General features: G+C 43.2%; 1 protein-coding gene and 1 non-coding gene across 5 annotated transcripts in view; one reads left to right on the top strand and one right to left on the bottom strand.

Annotated features, from left to right (window-relative positions):
• The window catches only part of LOC139575875 (DENN domain-containing protein 5A-like), a 68678-nt gene that overhangs the window by 19323 nt on the left and 32930 nt on the right, over positions 1–16425 (bottom strand). For 2 of the 4 annotated variants that reach the window (XM_071401260.1, XM_071401262.1), the window contains exons 2-6: positions 7380–7448; positions 6338–6447; positions 5482–6181; positions 1765–1952; positions 117–431 (exon numbers count right to left, since the gene is read on the bottom strand). In XM_071401260.1, coding sequence (XP_071257361.1) covers positions 117–431; positions 1765–1952; positions 5482–6181; positions 6338–6447; positions 7380–7448 — 1382 coding nt within the window. The remainder of the gene's footprint in view (positions 1–116; positions 432–1764; positions 1953–5481; positions 6182–6337; positions 6448–7379; positions 7449–16425) is intronic. The other 2 variants (XM_071401261.1, XM_071401263.1) reach the window with 1 other exon arrangement.
• LOC139577379 (U7 small nuclear RNA) lies at positions 15845–15899 on the top strand. The gene has a single exon (XR_011675270.1). It is a non-coding gene; the product is annotated as a U7 small nuclear RNA (small nuclear RNA).

The raw sequence follows: 16425 nt of genomic DNA, 5'->3' as shown, positions 1-16425 counted from the left end.
GCATGAATTTACACTGAGTATACCAAACATTAGGACTCAGTGTATATGCAGACTTTCTATCTAGAATAATATGTTCCAGTCAAACGGATGACAGGTGACAGATGACCTGCTCTCACCTTCTCCAGGCTGACCCCAGTCCTCTTGACCAGGGCCTGCAGTCTAGCGATGGTCTTGTTCTCCCTCAGCAGGTAGGAGTTGAGGGGGGAGCTGGCCAGGTTGCCGTTGCGTCTGTCCGTAACCATGTCGGTGGAGCGGAAGCCCCGGTGTTTGGCCTGGCCCTGGCTGTGCAGCGGGTTCCCCTCCGGAGACACACCGAAGGACAACAGCACCTCGGAGATCTCCTGGATGAACTCTAGCTTGTTGGGGAACAGAGGGAGGTCCTCTGGCAGCTCAATGAAGTGGTTGTCGATGTCCACGAAACACAAGTTGGCCTGGAATGACAGGCGGTCTTATTTAGCTTTCATTGTAAACATGTCGGTGAAACAGAGAACACCAGAGAGATGCAAACTGAGTGATAGTTATGTTCTTGTTATAGCAGAACCATTCCCACTTCGCTCCACTAGGTGGCTTAACGCAGAGCAGTACCAATTGAGGCATAGTGAGAAAAGATGTGGATGACTTCAAGACATTAACTGAAGACAGTAATATAATATCAACAGATATTCTGAATGGGATAAACTACTCTTTTGAATAAGATCAGCCCTCCATTGTTGATCTGCTGCTTTTCATCTTAAGAGTATTAGGATTTAAATATAGAAATGGATGAATAAGGCAATATTGAGATTGACTTAGGTCCTCAATTCACAAATTCTCAGGCTTTTTATTCGTCATAGCTCTTTCCATTGGACCGGCTCCAGATGTGTAAAAGCTTGTTGCACACACAGCACCCTTCCTCCAGGCTCTATGTTGAAGGGCCCTTAGCAGAATTGCTGTGTACAGTAGCAAAGCAACGTGTTTTGATCAACTGTAAAAGCATGGGTAAGCTACAACATGGTTAATGAGGGCTGTTTGTCCTCACAAAGGACACACTCTACCCGTTGAGAACATTATTAAGAAGTAAACACAAACCCATTTTATTTAAGAAAAATCATTAAGCATGAATAATGTTTAATGATAACCATTTAGCATTTATGAATGGGTTATCTAAGTAATTAATCAATCATATAAGTAAATTGATAAAAAATTCACCTCCTTTGTGTAAATTTGGTGGAAAAACGACTGTTAATCAAAACGAAGGACAAAAACAAGCCTGGAGAGCTAGGGAACGAGGGATGGTTTGTAATCTGTGTTGTAAGGCCCTGTGATTCTCTCTACAGATTAGCCAATTTCATGCCGTCACTTTGTTGGGTGTATCAGACAGTAGATGGAGATGGGGTTGGCAGGAGTGTCCAGAGGGAAGTCGTTGTTAGTATTCTCAGCACAAACAAGATTCACGCATTGCAATCTGATTAGAAATGACTTGTTATTGCTCTGACAGGCTGCATTTAAAGAGGGCTGGGCTGAGGGAATCCAACTAAATGATTTCAGCTAGAGCTGAATGTTTCCAATCAAAAATGCCTTTTGGAGAGAAGGAATAGGGAGGATGGGAGAGGACAGAAAGGAGAGAAATGAAAAAGATAAACAACCCTAGAGAAACAATTACATGCATAAACCTAAAAAATATCTATTTCGATTTGTGTGTGCGCGTGTGTGTGTATGTGAGTAGCTGTGCGTATGTGTGTGTGTGCAAACATGCGTGCATAGGTCCATGAGTGTATAGGTTACCTCCTGAGGCAGCTCTAGTTTTGTGCGGTCACCCTCTCCGTTGGAGTGCAGGCCCATCAGGTAGGGCACTGGGGCATCCAGGAAGTGCAGCAGTGAGGCGGGCAGGATGGGCACATAGACATGCTGCCACTGGAAAGGGAACATTAAGGCTGTGATGCTCTCCGCCACAGTCATCAGCCTCTGGTAGTCTGTCACACAAACAACAGAGGAGAGAGTCACAAACTGACTGGTTTTATATGGTCACAAAGGCTAATTGTTTTGACACCTACAGTATGCAATGTATTGTAATGTACAGGGTTAAACAGTCCACTCCAAGTCAAGTGTTTGGCATCCATGTAAACTTCCATCCAGTCCTGTTTATCTACATTCCTTCTCTATCATTCACAACAAGTCTATATTCAGTAGCAGCTCTGTCTTTGCTGTTCTACTGCCAAAATAACTACTAGTTCTTCATTTGGCCTTCTGTTCTCCCCTGTTCTCCCCCCAGAACAGGCCCTCTCCCCTCTCCTCTCTCCACAGAACAGGCCCTCTCCCCTCTCCCCCCAGAACAGGCCCTCTTCTCTCTTCCCCCAGAACAGGCCCTCTGCCATCTCCTCTCTCTCCCCAGAACAGGCCCTCCCCCTCTCCTCTCTCTCCCCAGAACAGGCCCTCTCCCCTCTCCTCTCTCCCCCCAGAACAAGCCTTCTCCACCTCTCCTCTCTCCCCCAGAACAGGCCCTCTCCCCTCTCTTCTCTTCCCCCAGAACAGAACCTCTCCCCTCTCCTCTCTCCCCCCAGAACAGGCTCTCTCCCCCCAGAACAGGCCCTCTCCCAGGCTGGGTCTTCCCCTGGTTGGGCCACCTCTCCCAGGACCTGGGCAAGGGACTCAGAGACAGGAATACTAATCTAGCCTGTCTGCTGGTGCTCTGACCTTGCCTGGTGAACAACAACAGGCCTTTTAAGAGCATGATACCACCTTCCTGAGAAAAACCACAAACAGACAGACAGACAGACAGACACACGCACACACACGCACACACACACACACACACACACACACACACACACACACACACACACACACACACACACACACACACACACACACACACACACACACACACACACACACACACAAACGCAAATGCAAGGAAGTGCGCTCACGCACAACCAAACACATGATAGTATACACACACACAAACACCAAAATGCGTGCACACACACAAACACACAAACCGCACCACATTATCACACACACACAGGCCTTGCCAACAGCTAATCTAGTCTAAGAGAAAACACACTATTAAATAGGGTCATTCATCAGATATTCAACTGGGGCTGATCTAATGAGCTTCAGTGTTGGTGTAGTCCTCCACTTGTCCTCCCCTCTGTTACACTGCTTTCCACAAGGACTTTCCAAGACGAATAAGGTTATCGGAGCCTATTTGAGTGGTTGAGTGCTAACAGAATGAGAGCTCTATATACGGACTACTAACATGCAGGCCCGGCAGGGGAAATGGCAAGCTTCCATTGATCTACTTGGAGAGATGGGAAAAACAGCAGCAGATGCTCGTTTCAAGGAGGATTAATGTACTGTATGTGGGAAAGACACAGGCCAGGGCAGGGCCTATGTATCTGAGTTATGAATTATGCCTCTATTTTTAGAACAGACACTCTCCAGTCAGCTAATTTTTAGTATGGGGGATCACTTGCCTCAGCCTATGCAGTTTTAACTAACAACACCCTGTCCCTGCTCAGTGGAAAGCTCACAGGTTCACACTCTAGAAAACACTCCTCAGCACACATTCTGCAATGAGCCTTCTGGAGAAAAAAAGGGATGATGTCATCTCCAACCAATCATCTTTACCCTGCATCACTGACTGCGTCCTCCTCCTTATCCTCCTGCAAGGGTTGCCTAGCAACACCACAGCATTGCTCCTCTAGCCCCTGGCGTTTTATAAACAATTTGCCTTTTCCCTGTCTCCGTAATGGATCCTATCAACACGCCAGTTCCCCAATCCTGAAACAATCTTCCTGCTGCACGCCACTGACTCTGATCAAAGTCAATCCCAGTGTGCTTCCATGGAGGAGGAATACGCCATTCTGTATAATGCTGAATTGCTTTTCAAAACCTCCAACATTGGTCTCTGAACAAAACAATTCCTGATTGAAGCTGATTTATTATGTATAATGCTGTTTCTTTTCACACATAGTGGAAGACCTGTTTCTATCAATTCTGTAGATCTAATTTTTAAATGTGCTAAATGCCCTGTGTGATATCTAAATATTTCCCATTCCTCCCAAAAAGGTCCTCTTGAATGTGTCCATATTCACTGTCAATCTCTCTCAGTGTGGGCCTGGGGTTGAACATGAGAAGGGGGAAACAAAGGCCTGATCACAGCCACCAGAGACAGCCCTTCACAGCACACACACTGCTGCTGCAAAACAGCCTGTTTACCCCAGCAACTCACACCAGCACACACACACACACACACACACACACACACACACACACACACACACACACACACACACACACACACACACACACACACACACACACACACACACACACACACACACACACACACACACACACACACACACACACAAACAGTCTTGTACAGCTAACCTTGTGGGGACATACAATTCAGTCCCATTCAAAATCCTATTTTCCCTAACCCCTAACCCTAACCCTAATCCTAACCCGTACTCTTACCCTAACCCTAACCTTAACCTTAACCCTAACCCTAACCCTAACCCAAAAACCTAAACTTTATCCTAACCCTAACCCTACAACTAACCCTAGCTCCTAACCTTAATATTTAACTTAATTCTAACCCTAACACTAATTCTAACCTTAACCCTAAACCCCCTAGAAATAGCATTTGACCTTGTGGGGACTAACAAAATGTCCCCAGCTGGTCAACATTTTGTTCGCACACACACACACACACACACACACACACACACGCACACGCACACGCACACACACACGCACACAAGCTAGGCCTGAGCTGAGAGCCCATGAGGAGAAATTAACATTTACACAAGCTGGGAAGAACACAGCTTTCTTTAAAGGTCCAATGCAGCCGTTTTTATCTCAATATCAAATAACTCCTGGGTAACAATGTTGTACCTTACTGTGATTGTTTCAAATTAAAATGGTTAAAGAATATATATATAAAAATAGCTTCTTAGCAAAGGGCAATGTCTCAAGCAAGAATTTTGCTAGGACTGTCTGGGTAGGGAGGGGAAAACTAGCTGTTATCTGTTATTGGCAGAGTGGTTTGGAACTCTAATTTTATTGGTCTATTAACAAATTTAGCACATGGTGATGTCACTATGGAAGGCCAAAACTCCATCCAACCAAAACATGCATACATTTCAGGCGGTCTTTTCAAACAGCTCTCACACTAAAAGTCCATTATCATTTTTACCATTTCACAGTATTAATACAAACTCATAGTATGGAAATATATATAAAACACTGGGAAATTGAGTTGTTGACTGCACTGGGCCTTTAATGGAATCACAGGATAGTTTATTTAATCTGCCTGGATAATAGTTCCAATGAACATACCGAAGATCCTAACCACAACTGTTATTTCTGATTTCTTCTAAAATGTCAGTATTTCTGTAGAAATAACAAATCCCTTCTAAAAGCGATGGGGACAATAGACAGAAAACCACAGGAAGTTCAGCAGATCAGAGAGAAAGAGCCTAAGTAAGGACTTACGCTGTGAGTAGAGCAGGATCTGGATCTCCAACAGGGCGCAGGTAAACAGCTGGAGGACGTTCTCCACCCCCAGCAGCTCAAACACCTGGCTGATAGGGAAGTCAAAGAGAGGCAGCTCTGCCGTGCTGGGCCTCTGGCACACCACTGGCCCATACACCCCCGAGAACTTCAGGGAGCGCCCAGCGGGAGGCAGGGGCACCTCGTACAGGATGTTGTAGACGTAGCTCTCCAAGGGGAGGGGTGGGGGCTGGGGGGAGGAGACGGCCTGGTGGAGCTGCTGGAGCACCTTCCTGCAGGCCTGGGGGAAGGCCATGGGCGCGATGAGGCAGATGCACTTGGACACGTAGAGCGTGTCGCGGCTGATGTCGTAGGAGTTGAAGCGCTGCAGCCGGGAGATGGAGGGCGTGGGGAGAAGCGTGTGTTGGGGGTGGGGGTTGAGAGGGTGGGGATGGAGGTGGCGCTGGTCCTCGGGGCACCGCGGGGTGGTGGGGGTGTGCAGGATGTCGTATTGTTCAGCATTGTGCATGTGGTACAGGGTCTGCATGGCGCTGCAGATCTGCTTGCTTGTCACCTCCTCGTAGAAAGTGAGGGCAAAGCCGTACGTCCGCGAGCCGTCCTCCCGCGTGATGATGAAGGAGTGGAACTGAGGCTCGCGTGTGTCTGCCTGCGTACGGAAGGCCAGACCCTTTGGCATACACAGCTGAGAGAGGAGGTAATAGATCAGGTTAGTCGGTCAGCTAAACAATACAGGTCCTAATCCATAATGACATACAGATGTAAACCCTGGAAACAGAAATGGGTGTAGCTTCAAATAAAATACACTTTGTGTTAGTTACACATTCCGCAGTTCCCTTACCATGCCAACGGCATCCTGGTCAAAGGGACTCCACTCCACATTCTCTGGGTAGTGCGCTAGAACTTTGGACTTAAAGGTTCTCCGCAGTGGACTCTGCTCAAAATTCTCACCTGAAAGAGAGGAAGAAATAGAGGGACAGAGAAAAAGACAGAAGAAAAAAGAGAGCAAAAAAATCAGGACTCAGGGCCCAAAGAGCAACAGAAGCACAAAAGTATGCAGAGGCCCAATCAGAAGCAGACTTGAGGCACAAGACAACCCTCCTCACAAGAAATAGGAAGTGAGCACAGTGGTCTGGAGAGAAAGGCTGTATTGCATCATGTAAAGCTGTCAACAGCATCCTGTACTGGGCCAGTGAAGGAAAGTAACCGCTGCCAAAGAGGTCAAATAGTCAGATAGTAATACTATGTATTGGGTTTTGCTTGTATAAATCTATTCAGAAAAAGACAATGCTTGTTGCTTATAAGAAAACAAACATCTACATATAGAATTACCAGTAAAGTGACAGCTTTTATGGCAATACAGGCAAAGCAACCCGCAAAACAATCAATCAATCAAACAAACCAACACAAATTAAATTGATTCAGATCCACAGTGAAAGCAGAAGTGATGCACACACCAAGACATGATTGATAAGTCATTCAGAGTGGAAGGGGAGAGAACACATTGGCCAAGCAACACCAGCGCTGGTACATGTAGGTAGAACTGGGTGTGTGAGAGGTAGAGACGCAGTGATTGTCAAACAGATTGGCTTGTTGTTCAGTAGCTAGCTTCCAAAAGAGGAGGTGAAGGTAGAGCAGGAGGAGGAGGAGGAGGAAGAAGAAGAAGAAGGAGTAGGAGGAGAGAGGGAGGACCGGGAAGGGTGGAAAGAGGGAGGAAGGACAGAAGGAAAAGTGCTTGCAGAGTTCCCCTCACCTGTACAGAACTGAGTTCTCAGAAACATTACAAATCAACAAAAGGAGAGTGCTGTGAAACAAGGGCGTGTCAGGATAAAGGAGCAAGCGGAGGTGAGGTTATTCTGAGGAGGGGGGCTGGTGGGGGTTACCTTCATCTGCACTCGCCAATCCTCTGGCCCCATCTCTGAATTTAGTAGCCTCTATATACTGGCATAAAGCTACACAACAGATAAAACAACAGTAATTAATCACATGGCTACCGCTGAGTACCGCATCACTTCTCAATATGTGCATACACAGCAGGAGTTACTCAGGACAGAAGGGTTCTGACAGTGTTCTCCTATATGTGAGAAACACTGAGGGAACAACACATCCTCTTCATGTGTCGTATGGAGGCACAGTGTTTCTGTCAGGTTTAGGTTTCTGTTAAGATTCTGTCTAAACCAGCTGGGTGTGTTGTCAGAGAATGATGTGTGTTGCTGTAGCAATGCAGTGCTCTCCTCTCCTTTCCAAAACCCATGATTAATCCCTGTTGTCAGTGCTATGCTGTGGATTATGGTATTACAGTGAACACACTTGAAGAGCTGTATCTGTGTGTTATAATACATGAGGGAATATGATCAGGCCTGTGCTGGTTCTGAAGGAAGCAACCCAGTGTAACTTAAATGAGATCATTTAAAAACACCTGAGAGGATTGTGGACGATCCAAAAAAACACACATTAACTGTAGTGTTTCAGAACAAGTGGAATGTGGTAGACACAGGGCTATAAAAAAGAGACAAGGGTACTGAACAAAGAAAGTATTTGTTAAACAATAAGTTCTTCTGAAAGTATTAAGAAATATGTGCTCCGGTGTAAGTCAAAGTAATGAATGACACACTGTCTTCCCTGTATGGTCATAACAGTGGATTGTCCCATTGAGTCTTGTCTTGAAAAAGGCCTGGCAGCTCAAACATCAATAATAAACTGTCTCCATTCTATACTGTTGCCTTTGTCTTTCTCTAGTCAAAGCTATGAACAAACATGTTCTTGATTGACAGGGGTAGAAGTCGGTAGATCATGTGTATCCTAAGACAGTCAGTGGGAGATCATAATAAGACTCTCTAGACTGGTCCCTGTGTTCCTTCCTACACTGTCCACAAAGATAGATAAACCTGGGGGATGGATGTTATTGTACAGTACAATTTGCATATACCACGCCCCTCCCCTCCCCCATACGCCCCAATGTCTGCCACCCATGACTGAGAAAACCTACATGCCAAGTATAGAGATTATCTTGACATCACAGTAAATATGGAATACTTGCTTCTATTAGTATTAGTCTAATAGGCTTCCTCAAAGAGGAAGCCCCCCCCACATCTCTGTCAAATACTTAAATGATATGTTTTGATTATACTGACTGCTGTTTGCAAGGGCCAATATGTTTTGATTATATTATTATTATACTGATATCTTAGCAAGGGCCAATAGTCAGCCAAAGTAAATGGTCTCCATCCCTGGGGAGTTTATAGCACACCTGCTATCGCACAGGTGTCAGTCTGCTGATTCATTCAGTGTTATCCTGATTTAGACACAGAGAAGGAGAGAGAAAACCTAGGTCTGCATCTCTCTCCCTGTGCCATGGCTAGGGTCCAGTCCTCCTCCAGTCCGGCTGTCACACACATTATACACCACATTTTAGAGCTGAGGGAGCCTGTGGCTGCGTGGGACGTATGACGTGCCCTCTCTTGTCTTCCATGAGTCAGGAGATCCAGTCCAATCCAGAGCCTCTCCTAGACCTTCCTCTCTAACCCATCAGATTTCTAACTTCCTCTCTGTGATAACCCACAAATAGGACCATTTCTGATTGGTCTGATGGGTAAACCTGTCTGGCCTAACCCATCATTTTCCTCACCCACTCACCTACAGTGGGGTGATCCAGTGATGACACACAGTACATCAGATTATTGATGATGCTGTGGAAAATAAGTCCTTTTTTCCTGAGTACTGAGTAATGTGATTGATTCATTGTGTGTCTGCTTGACAATGTTATTCTGCTTATTTTAGCTGGAATTTAGTGACAGCTGAACTAAGCTGAAGAATCACTAGCTAGGTTTCCATCCAGTTGGTGACAGATTTTCATGTGAATATTCTAAAATCTGCATAAATAGAACATGCACATTTTCCCACCAGTTGTGTGTTTCCACCAAACTGATCAAAATCAATGCTTGATGATGTAGTGCACACAAAATGTACTTTTTCGCTTAAGTTTTTATGTACGGAATAAAAATCTGATGTTCAATGTGTTTCCATCACATTTTCAACTCTACCTATAGTTTTGTCACAAAAAACGATTGTGTTAAATACAAAAATGTGTCTACTCTGGTTTTGACATGTACACTCTATCCAACAGCTCACAGATACAGTGTGGGTAGACTGTGCAGGGAGGCTAGTCTATATGATGAGATTATTATGGATAAGAGCAAGAATGTTTGTATTTATCAAAATGGTAGTCAAGTATCATTCATCATGTCACCAGAATAAGACCCTCAACATTTATTGTAAAGGAGTATCAAGCTCATACCATGCACTTTCACCACCCTGTGAAGTTCATCATTATTTATTTCATCTGTAGCCTAATAAACTGCATGCTTTCCCGAGCTGTCGTGGGAGGATCACACACCATGTCATTGCGTGACACACACATGTCATTGCGTGACATCATATCGAAGTAAACCCAAGTTTACTTCGATATGATGGTTATTAAATCAATATTTGCAGATAAAGGCATTTCCACCGCCATTTTGTGCATAATTAATTTTACAGACACAGAAAGATACCACCATGTCAAACCAACAAATTATCTGACACCATTTATAAAATCTTACCAAAACCTTGTGTATCCATCACAGGTGTCATGATTATTTTTATACGGTATGACTTTACTCGCATAAAAACAGTGGATGGAAACGTGGTTTGTGATGATGATGAGGGAAAATAAATGCTAATGCTCACCCTATTTTATTTCACTGTGCGTCTTTGCTGTGATTCAGATGTCTAAAGGTAAGTGTTGATGTCTCTGTTATTCAACCGGGGGTCAGACAAAAATACATATTTTTTCCCCCAATGTTTTTATGAATGTCGCTAGCAACAACAGAATAAATAAATTACATACCTACAGTAGAAAAGAGGAGAGTATCTTCTATCTCAACTTCTAACTTTGAGCCAATTACACTCACTGGAGTATCTGACATAGGCTTTGAAAAGCACCAGTGAATAGGCTACCAGTGCGACAAGTGCCGCTGACTGCTGGTAAGCTTTCTTGACTTGGACATTTTTGCCAATACATGGCTAACCTTTGTTAAACCAGCAGCTTCACCCACAGCGAGCAGGCGACAGGGAAGTACTACCATTGACCTTTGGGTCTAGGGCTCCCTTGTGTGTCTGCTTGCTCCTCAGGTTGTCCTTGCTCCCCTCAGTTCCTCGTTCCGAGTTGTTCTTTCTCCCAGGGCCACAGTCCCAGCACCAAACCCAGCACCTAACCCCTGGTTTTCCAGCCCTGATATCAGCACAATTTCCAACCCAGCCCCAACACCAACCCAGTTCTTCCTGGTCCTAGCCCCAATACCAGCACCAACCCTGGATACAGAAGTGACCAACCACAATTGCCACCTCCAGCCAGAAACTGCCAGACCCCACCCCTTACCCTCCCCCAACATAAAGACACAAACATACCGTCAACCATTACACATGACCAGGTATTCCTAAACTGCGTCAGGGGTACACTAAAGAATTATGTGATTCACTTTTTTCTTTTTTTAAACAGACAGGGACGTTGGACCATCAAAGAGGTGCAAATATGATGAGAACTACATTGATTTGGGGTTCACTTATATTGGGAGTAGTGCCTTTCCTCAGCCACAGTGTGTTATACCTGCAAAAGTACAATATCACAACTCAATGAAACCTTCAGTCTTGCGCAGACATTTAGAAACAAAACATGCCAATTTGAAAAATAAGCCACAGGAGTTTTTTGAGTGAGAATTAAGATGACTTTTCAGTAGTAAGACATGTATAAAAGCAACAGATACCACTAATAAGAAGGGGCTAGAAGAGTTGAAGTCAGAAGTTTACATACACTTAGGTTGGAGTCATTAAAACTGGTTTTTCAACCACTCCACAAATTTCTTGTTAACAAACTATAGTTTTGGCACGTCGGTTAGGACATCTACTTTGTGCATGACACAAGTCATTTTTCCAACAATTGTTTACAGACAGAGTACTTCACTTATATTCACTGTATCACACTTCCAGTTGGTCAGACGTTTACATACACAAAGTAGACTGTGCCTTTAAACAGCTTGGAATATTCCAGAAAATTATGTCATGGCTTTAGAAGCTTCTGATAGGCTAATTGACATAATTTGAGTCAATTGGAGGTGTACCTGTGGATGTATTTCAAGGCCTACCTTCAAACTCAGTGCCTCTTTGCTTGACATCATGGGAAAATCAAAAGAAATCAGCCAAGACCACAACAACAAAAAAATGGTAGACCTCCACAAGTCTGGCTCATCCTTGGGAGCAATTTCCAAACGCCTGAAGGTACCACGTTCATCTGTACAAACAATAGTACCAAGTATACATTTACATTTACATTTAAGTCATTTAGCAGACGCTCTTATCCAGAGCGACTTACAAAAGTATAAACACCATGGGACCACGCAGCCGTCATACCGCTCAGGAAGGAGACACGTTCTGTCTCCTAGAGATGAGCACACTTTGGTGCGAAAAGTGCAAATCAATCTCAGAACAACAGCAAAGGACCCTGTGAAGATGCTGGAGGAAGCAGGTACAAAAGTATCTATATCCACAGTAAAACGAGTCCTATATTGATATAACCTGAAAGGCCGCTCAGCAAGGAAGAAGCCACTGCTCCAAAACTGCCATAAAAAAAGCTAGACTACGGTTTGCAACTGCACATGGGGACAAAGATTGTACTTTTTGGAGAAATGTCCTCTGGTCTGATGAAACAAAAATATAGAACTGTTTGGCCATAATGACCATCGTTATGTTTGGAGGAAAAAGGGGGAGGCTTGCAAGCTGAAGTACACCATCCCAACTGTGAAGCACGGGGGTGGCAGCATCATGTTGTTGGGGTGCTTTGCTGCAGGAGGGATTGGTATATTTCACAAAATAGATGGCATCATGAGGCAGGAAATTATGTGGATATATTGAAGCAACATCTCAAGACATCAGTCAGGAAGTTAAAGCTTGGTCGCAAATGAGTCTTCCAAATAGACAATGACCCCAAGCATACTTCCAAAGTTGTGGCAAAATGGCTTAAGGACAACAAAGTCAAGGTATTGGAGTGGCCATCACAAAGCCCTGACCTCATCCTATAGAAAATTTGTGGGCAGAATCGAAAAGGCGTGTGCGAGCAAGGAGGCCTACAAACCTGACTCAGTTAAACCAGCTCTGTCAGGAGGAATGGGACAAAATTCACCCAACTTCTGTGGGAAGCTTGTGGAAGGCTACCCGGAATGTTTGACACAAGTTAAACAATTTCAAGGCAATGCTACCAAATACTAATTGAGTGTATGTAAACTTATGACCCACTGGGAATGTGATGAAAGAAATAAAAGCTGAAATAAATCATTCTCTCTACTATTATTCTGACATTTCACATTCTTAAAATAAAGTGGTGATCCTAACTGACCTAAGACAGGGAATTTTTACTAGGATTAAATGTCAGGAATTGTGAAAAAACTGAGTTTAAATGTATTTGGCTAAGGTGTATGTAAACTTCCGACTTCAACTGTATATGGTGAGCTACCGAGTGGTTAGGACAGGCAAGCCCCATACTATTGTGGAGGACTTAATTCTTCCTGCTGCCGCAGATATGGCTGGGACAATGCTGGGGGAAAAGGCCAAGAAAACTATACAGAAAATGTCTTCATCAAACAACACCGTTTCACAACGCATCAGTGACATGGCAGGAGATGTTTTGAAACAATTACTGCTTCGCATACAAGCCATTGAATTCTATGTGTTATAGCTGGAAGAGTCAACAGACGTGTCGGGCCTGGCACAGCTCCTGGTATATTTCTGTTACGTTTATGGGGGGTCAATTTAGGAAGACATCCTCTTCTGTACACCACTGGAAACCAGGACAACTGGAGAGGACATTTTTAAATGACTGGACAGCTTTGTGACATCAAATGGACTTTGATGGTCAAGATATGTTGGTATCTGTACTGATGGCGCAAAAGTCATGACAGGGAGACATAGTGGAGTGGTAACACGCGTACAAGGAGTTGCTCCCGACGTCACTTGGGTACACTGCAGCATCCACGAGAGGCTCTTGCTGCCAAAGGAATGCCTGACAGCTTGAAAGATGTTTTGGACACTACAGTGAAAATGGTTACCTTTGTTACAGCAAGGCCCCTGAGCTCTTGTGTATTTTCTACACTATGCAATGATATGGGCAGCGACCATGTAACGATTTTACAACATACAGAAGTGCGCTGGTTATCAAGGGGAAAAGTATTGACACGTTTTTTTAAATTGAGAGACGATCTTAAAGTTTTCTTTACTGACCATAATTTTCACTTGTCTCACCACTTGCATGATGACGAGTTTCTCACACGACTGGCCTATCTGGGTGATGTTTCTTCTCGCCTGAATAATCTGAATCTAGTATTACAGGGACTCTCTCAACTATACTCAATGTGCGGGACAAAATTGAGGCTATGATTAAGAAGTTAGAGCTCTTGTCTGTCTGGATTAACAAGGACAACACACAGGTCTTTCAAGCATTGTATGATTTTTTGTGTGCAAATTAACTCAAGCTTACGAACAATGTCAAATGTGATATAGCGAAGCACCTGAATGAGTTGGGTGTGCAATTACGCAGATACTTTCCCGAAACGGATGACACAAACAACTGGATTCGTTATCCCTTTCATGCCCTGCCTCCAGTCCACTTACCGATATCTGAACAAGAGAGCCTCATCGAAATTGCAACAAGCGGTTCTGTGAAAATGTTATTTAATCAGAAGCCACTGCCAGATTTCTTGCGCTGTTACGACACTGATGTCCTATGCAACCATGTACCTATGTGAGAGTGGATTCTCGGCCCTCACTAGCATGAAAACTAAATACAGGCACAGACTGTGTGTGAAAAATGATTTAAAACTGAGACTCTCTCTAATATAACCCAACATTGCAGAGTTATGTGCATCCTTTCAAGCACAGCCTGCTCATTAACCTGTGGTGAGTTATTCACAATTTTTGATGAACAAATAAGGTTTTATATGTAAGATGGCTAAATAAAGAGCAAAATGATTGATTATTATTATATTATTATTATTTGTGCCCTGGTTCTATAGGAGCTCTTTGTCACTTCCTACGAGCTGGGTTGTGACAAAAACTCACACTCTTTCTTATGTTTAATAAATGTATATTTTAGTGTGTGTGTGGCAGGCTTACAATGATGGCAAAAAATAACATTTTAAAGTGCGCTTTGATTTGATTTGATTATAAAAAGTTTAGGAACCTGATGATTGTTACCTGTTTGATTGTTACCTGTTTTTGTTTATTGACTGCATTTCTTTTTAGTCTTTTGTTAGTTTCTCATTTCATTAACTTAAGTTGATTCATTGCTTATTGTTTGAATTGTTTATTATTTAGAATTTTTACTACATTTTATTAGAAATGTTAACTTGTAAATTATTATTGTGTTTTCGCTGTAAAACATTTTAAAAATCGGACATGATGGGTAGATTAACAAGATGTTTGTCTTTCATTTGCTGTATTGGACTTGTTAATGTGTGAAAGTTACATATTTCAAAAATATTTTTGAATTTCGCCTTTTCAGCGGAATGTTGGGGGGGGGTTCCGCTAGCGGAACGTGTGTCCTAGAAAGGTTAAAGAATAAATACTGAAAATATGATGTGAACATTAGTAGCATATATAATGCACCACAAAACACTAGGCCTATACATCACTATGTAAGTTAGTGTTATGGCTGGTTTTCAGTGATATGTAGTTAGCTCTGAATACTGTACAAGGCAGTAGCCAAGAAAAAAGTGATCAATTAACACTTGTTTAACAAGCATTTGTGGGTGTTTAAAAGACACTGTCACAGGTCACTGAATTCATTATTTCTCTACCAGTAGGCCAGGTACACATGCCTACTCACACACGGTACTGGTCTCATCCATGGAATAGCCAAAGTCACAATGAGTCAGGGTCAGTTCAGAAAGCACTGGCCCCTTCCTCTCTGTGTCAGCCAGGTCAGTATTACTTATTAGGTATCCCTCTTCCTGGGGTCCAAAACTATATAAAAACACTTACATTACATATACAACAAAAGATACAAAAGTACATCATATAACATTATTACACCAATACATATCTACAATACAACATGTTTAATACCACCATACAACAATATCACAATGTATGCATGTGTCTGTACCTTCGTGTGTGTCTCTTCAGCGTTATCATGTGGGGGAAAATAGGACAATGCATTTACCCCACCCACTCCCCTCCCCCATATCCCAGTGTGTGCCACCCATGACCGAGAAACGTACATGCCAAATAGAGTCCATATCATCATTTCCTAAAAGGTATGGAAAATTTGCTATTTTACTATTTGTCCAGTAGGTTTCCTCAGTGAGGAAGCCCCACAACTATGTTAAAGAGAATATGATACAGAAGTCAGTAGTCTCTGTAATGCACCTCAAAACACTAGGCCTATACATCACTGTGTAAATTACTGTTTAGCCTGGTTTTCCTTGTTATGTAGTTACTGCCGAATACTGTCTAAGGCAGGGCCCCTAATAGCCAAGAAAAAAGGTATCAATTAGCACTCTTGTTTAACATGCATTTGTTGGAGTTAAAAGCCACTGCCATGGGCCACTGAATTCATTATTTCTCTGCCAGCAGGCTTAGTACACATGCTCATCCATGGAATTAGTACTTAGTACTGCACAAAAACTAAGAGGTCGTCATTTTGACTGCTTCATGCCCTCTACTCCTTATTCTTCAATTGTCAGTTAATTGGAACAGCATCTTCAGAGCATTGCATTTCTCTGAAGAACAGGTAAAAACAAAACATTTTCATCAAACTTTCATTATGGTCTTCTACTTCACATCATGAAAGTATGTACTTTACTGACACTACTTGATTATAGCACTAAGGGTGGCATAGGA

Source organism: Salvelinus alpinus, chromosome 5 (genome assembly GCF_045679555.1).
Source record: "Salvelinus alpinus chromosome 5, SLU_Salpinus.1, whole genome shotgun sequence".
In the NCBI taxonomy this organism is placed as follows: Eukaryota; Metazoa; Chordata; class Actinopteri; order Salmoniformes; family Salmonidae; genus Salvelinus; species Salvelinus alpinus.
Note: the sequence above shows the minus strand (reverse complement) of the source record. Positions and strands in the feature narration are given on the sequence as shown.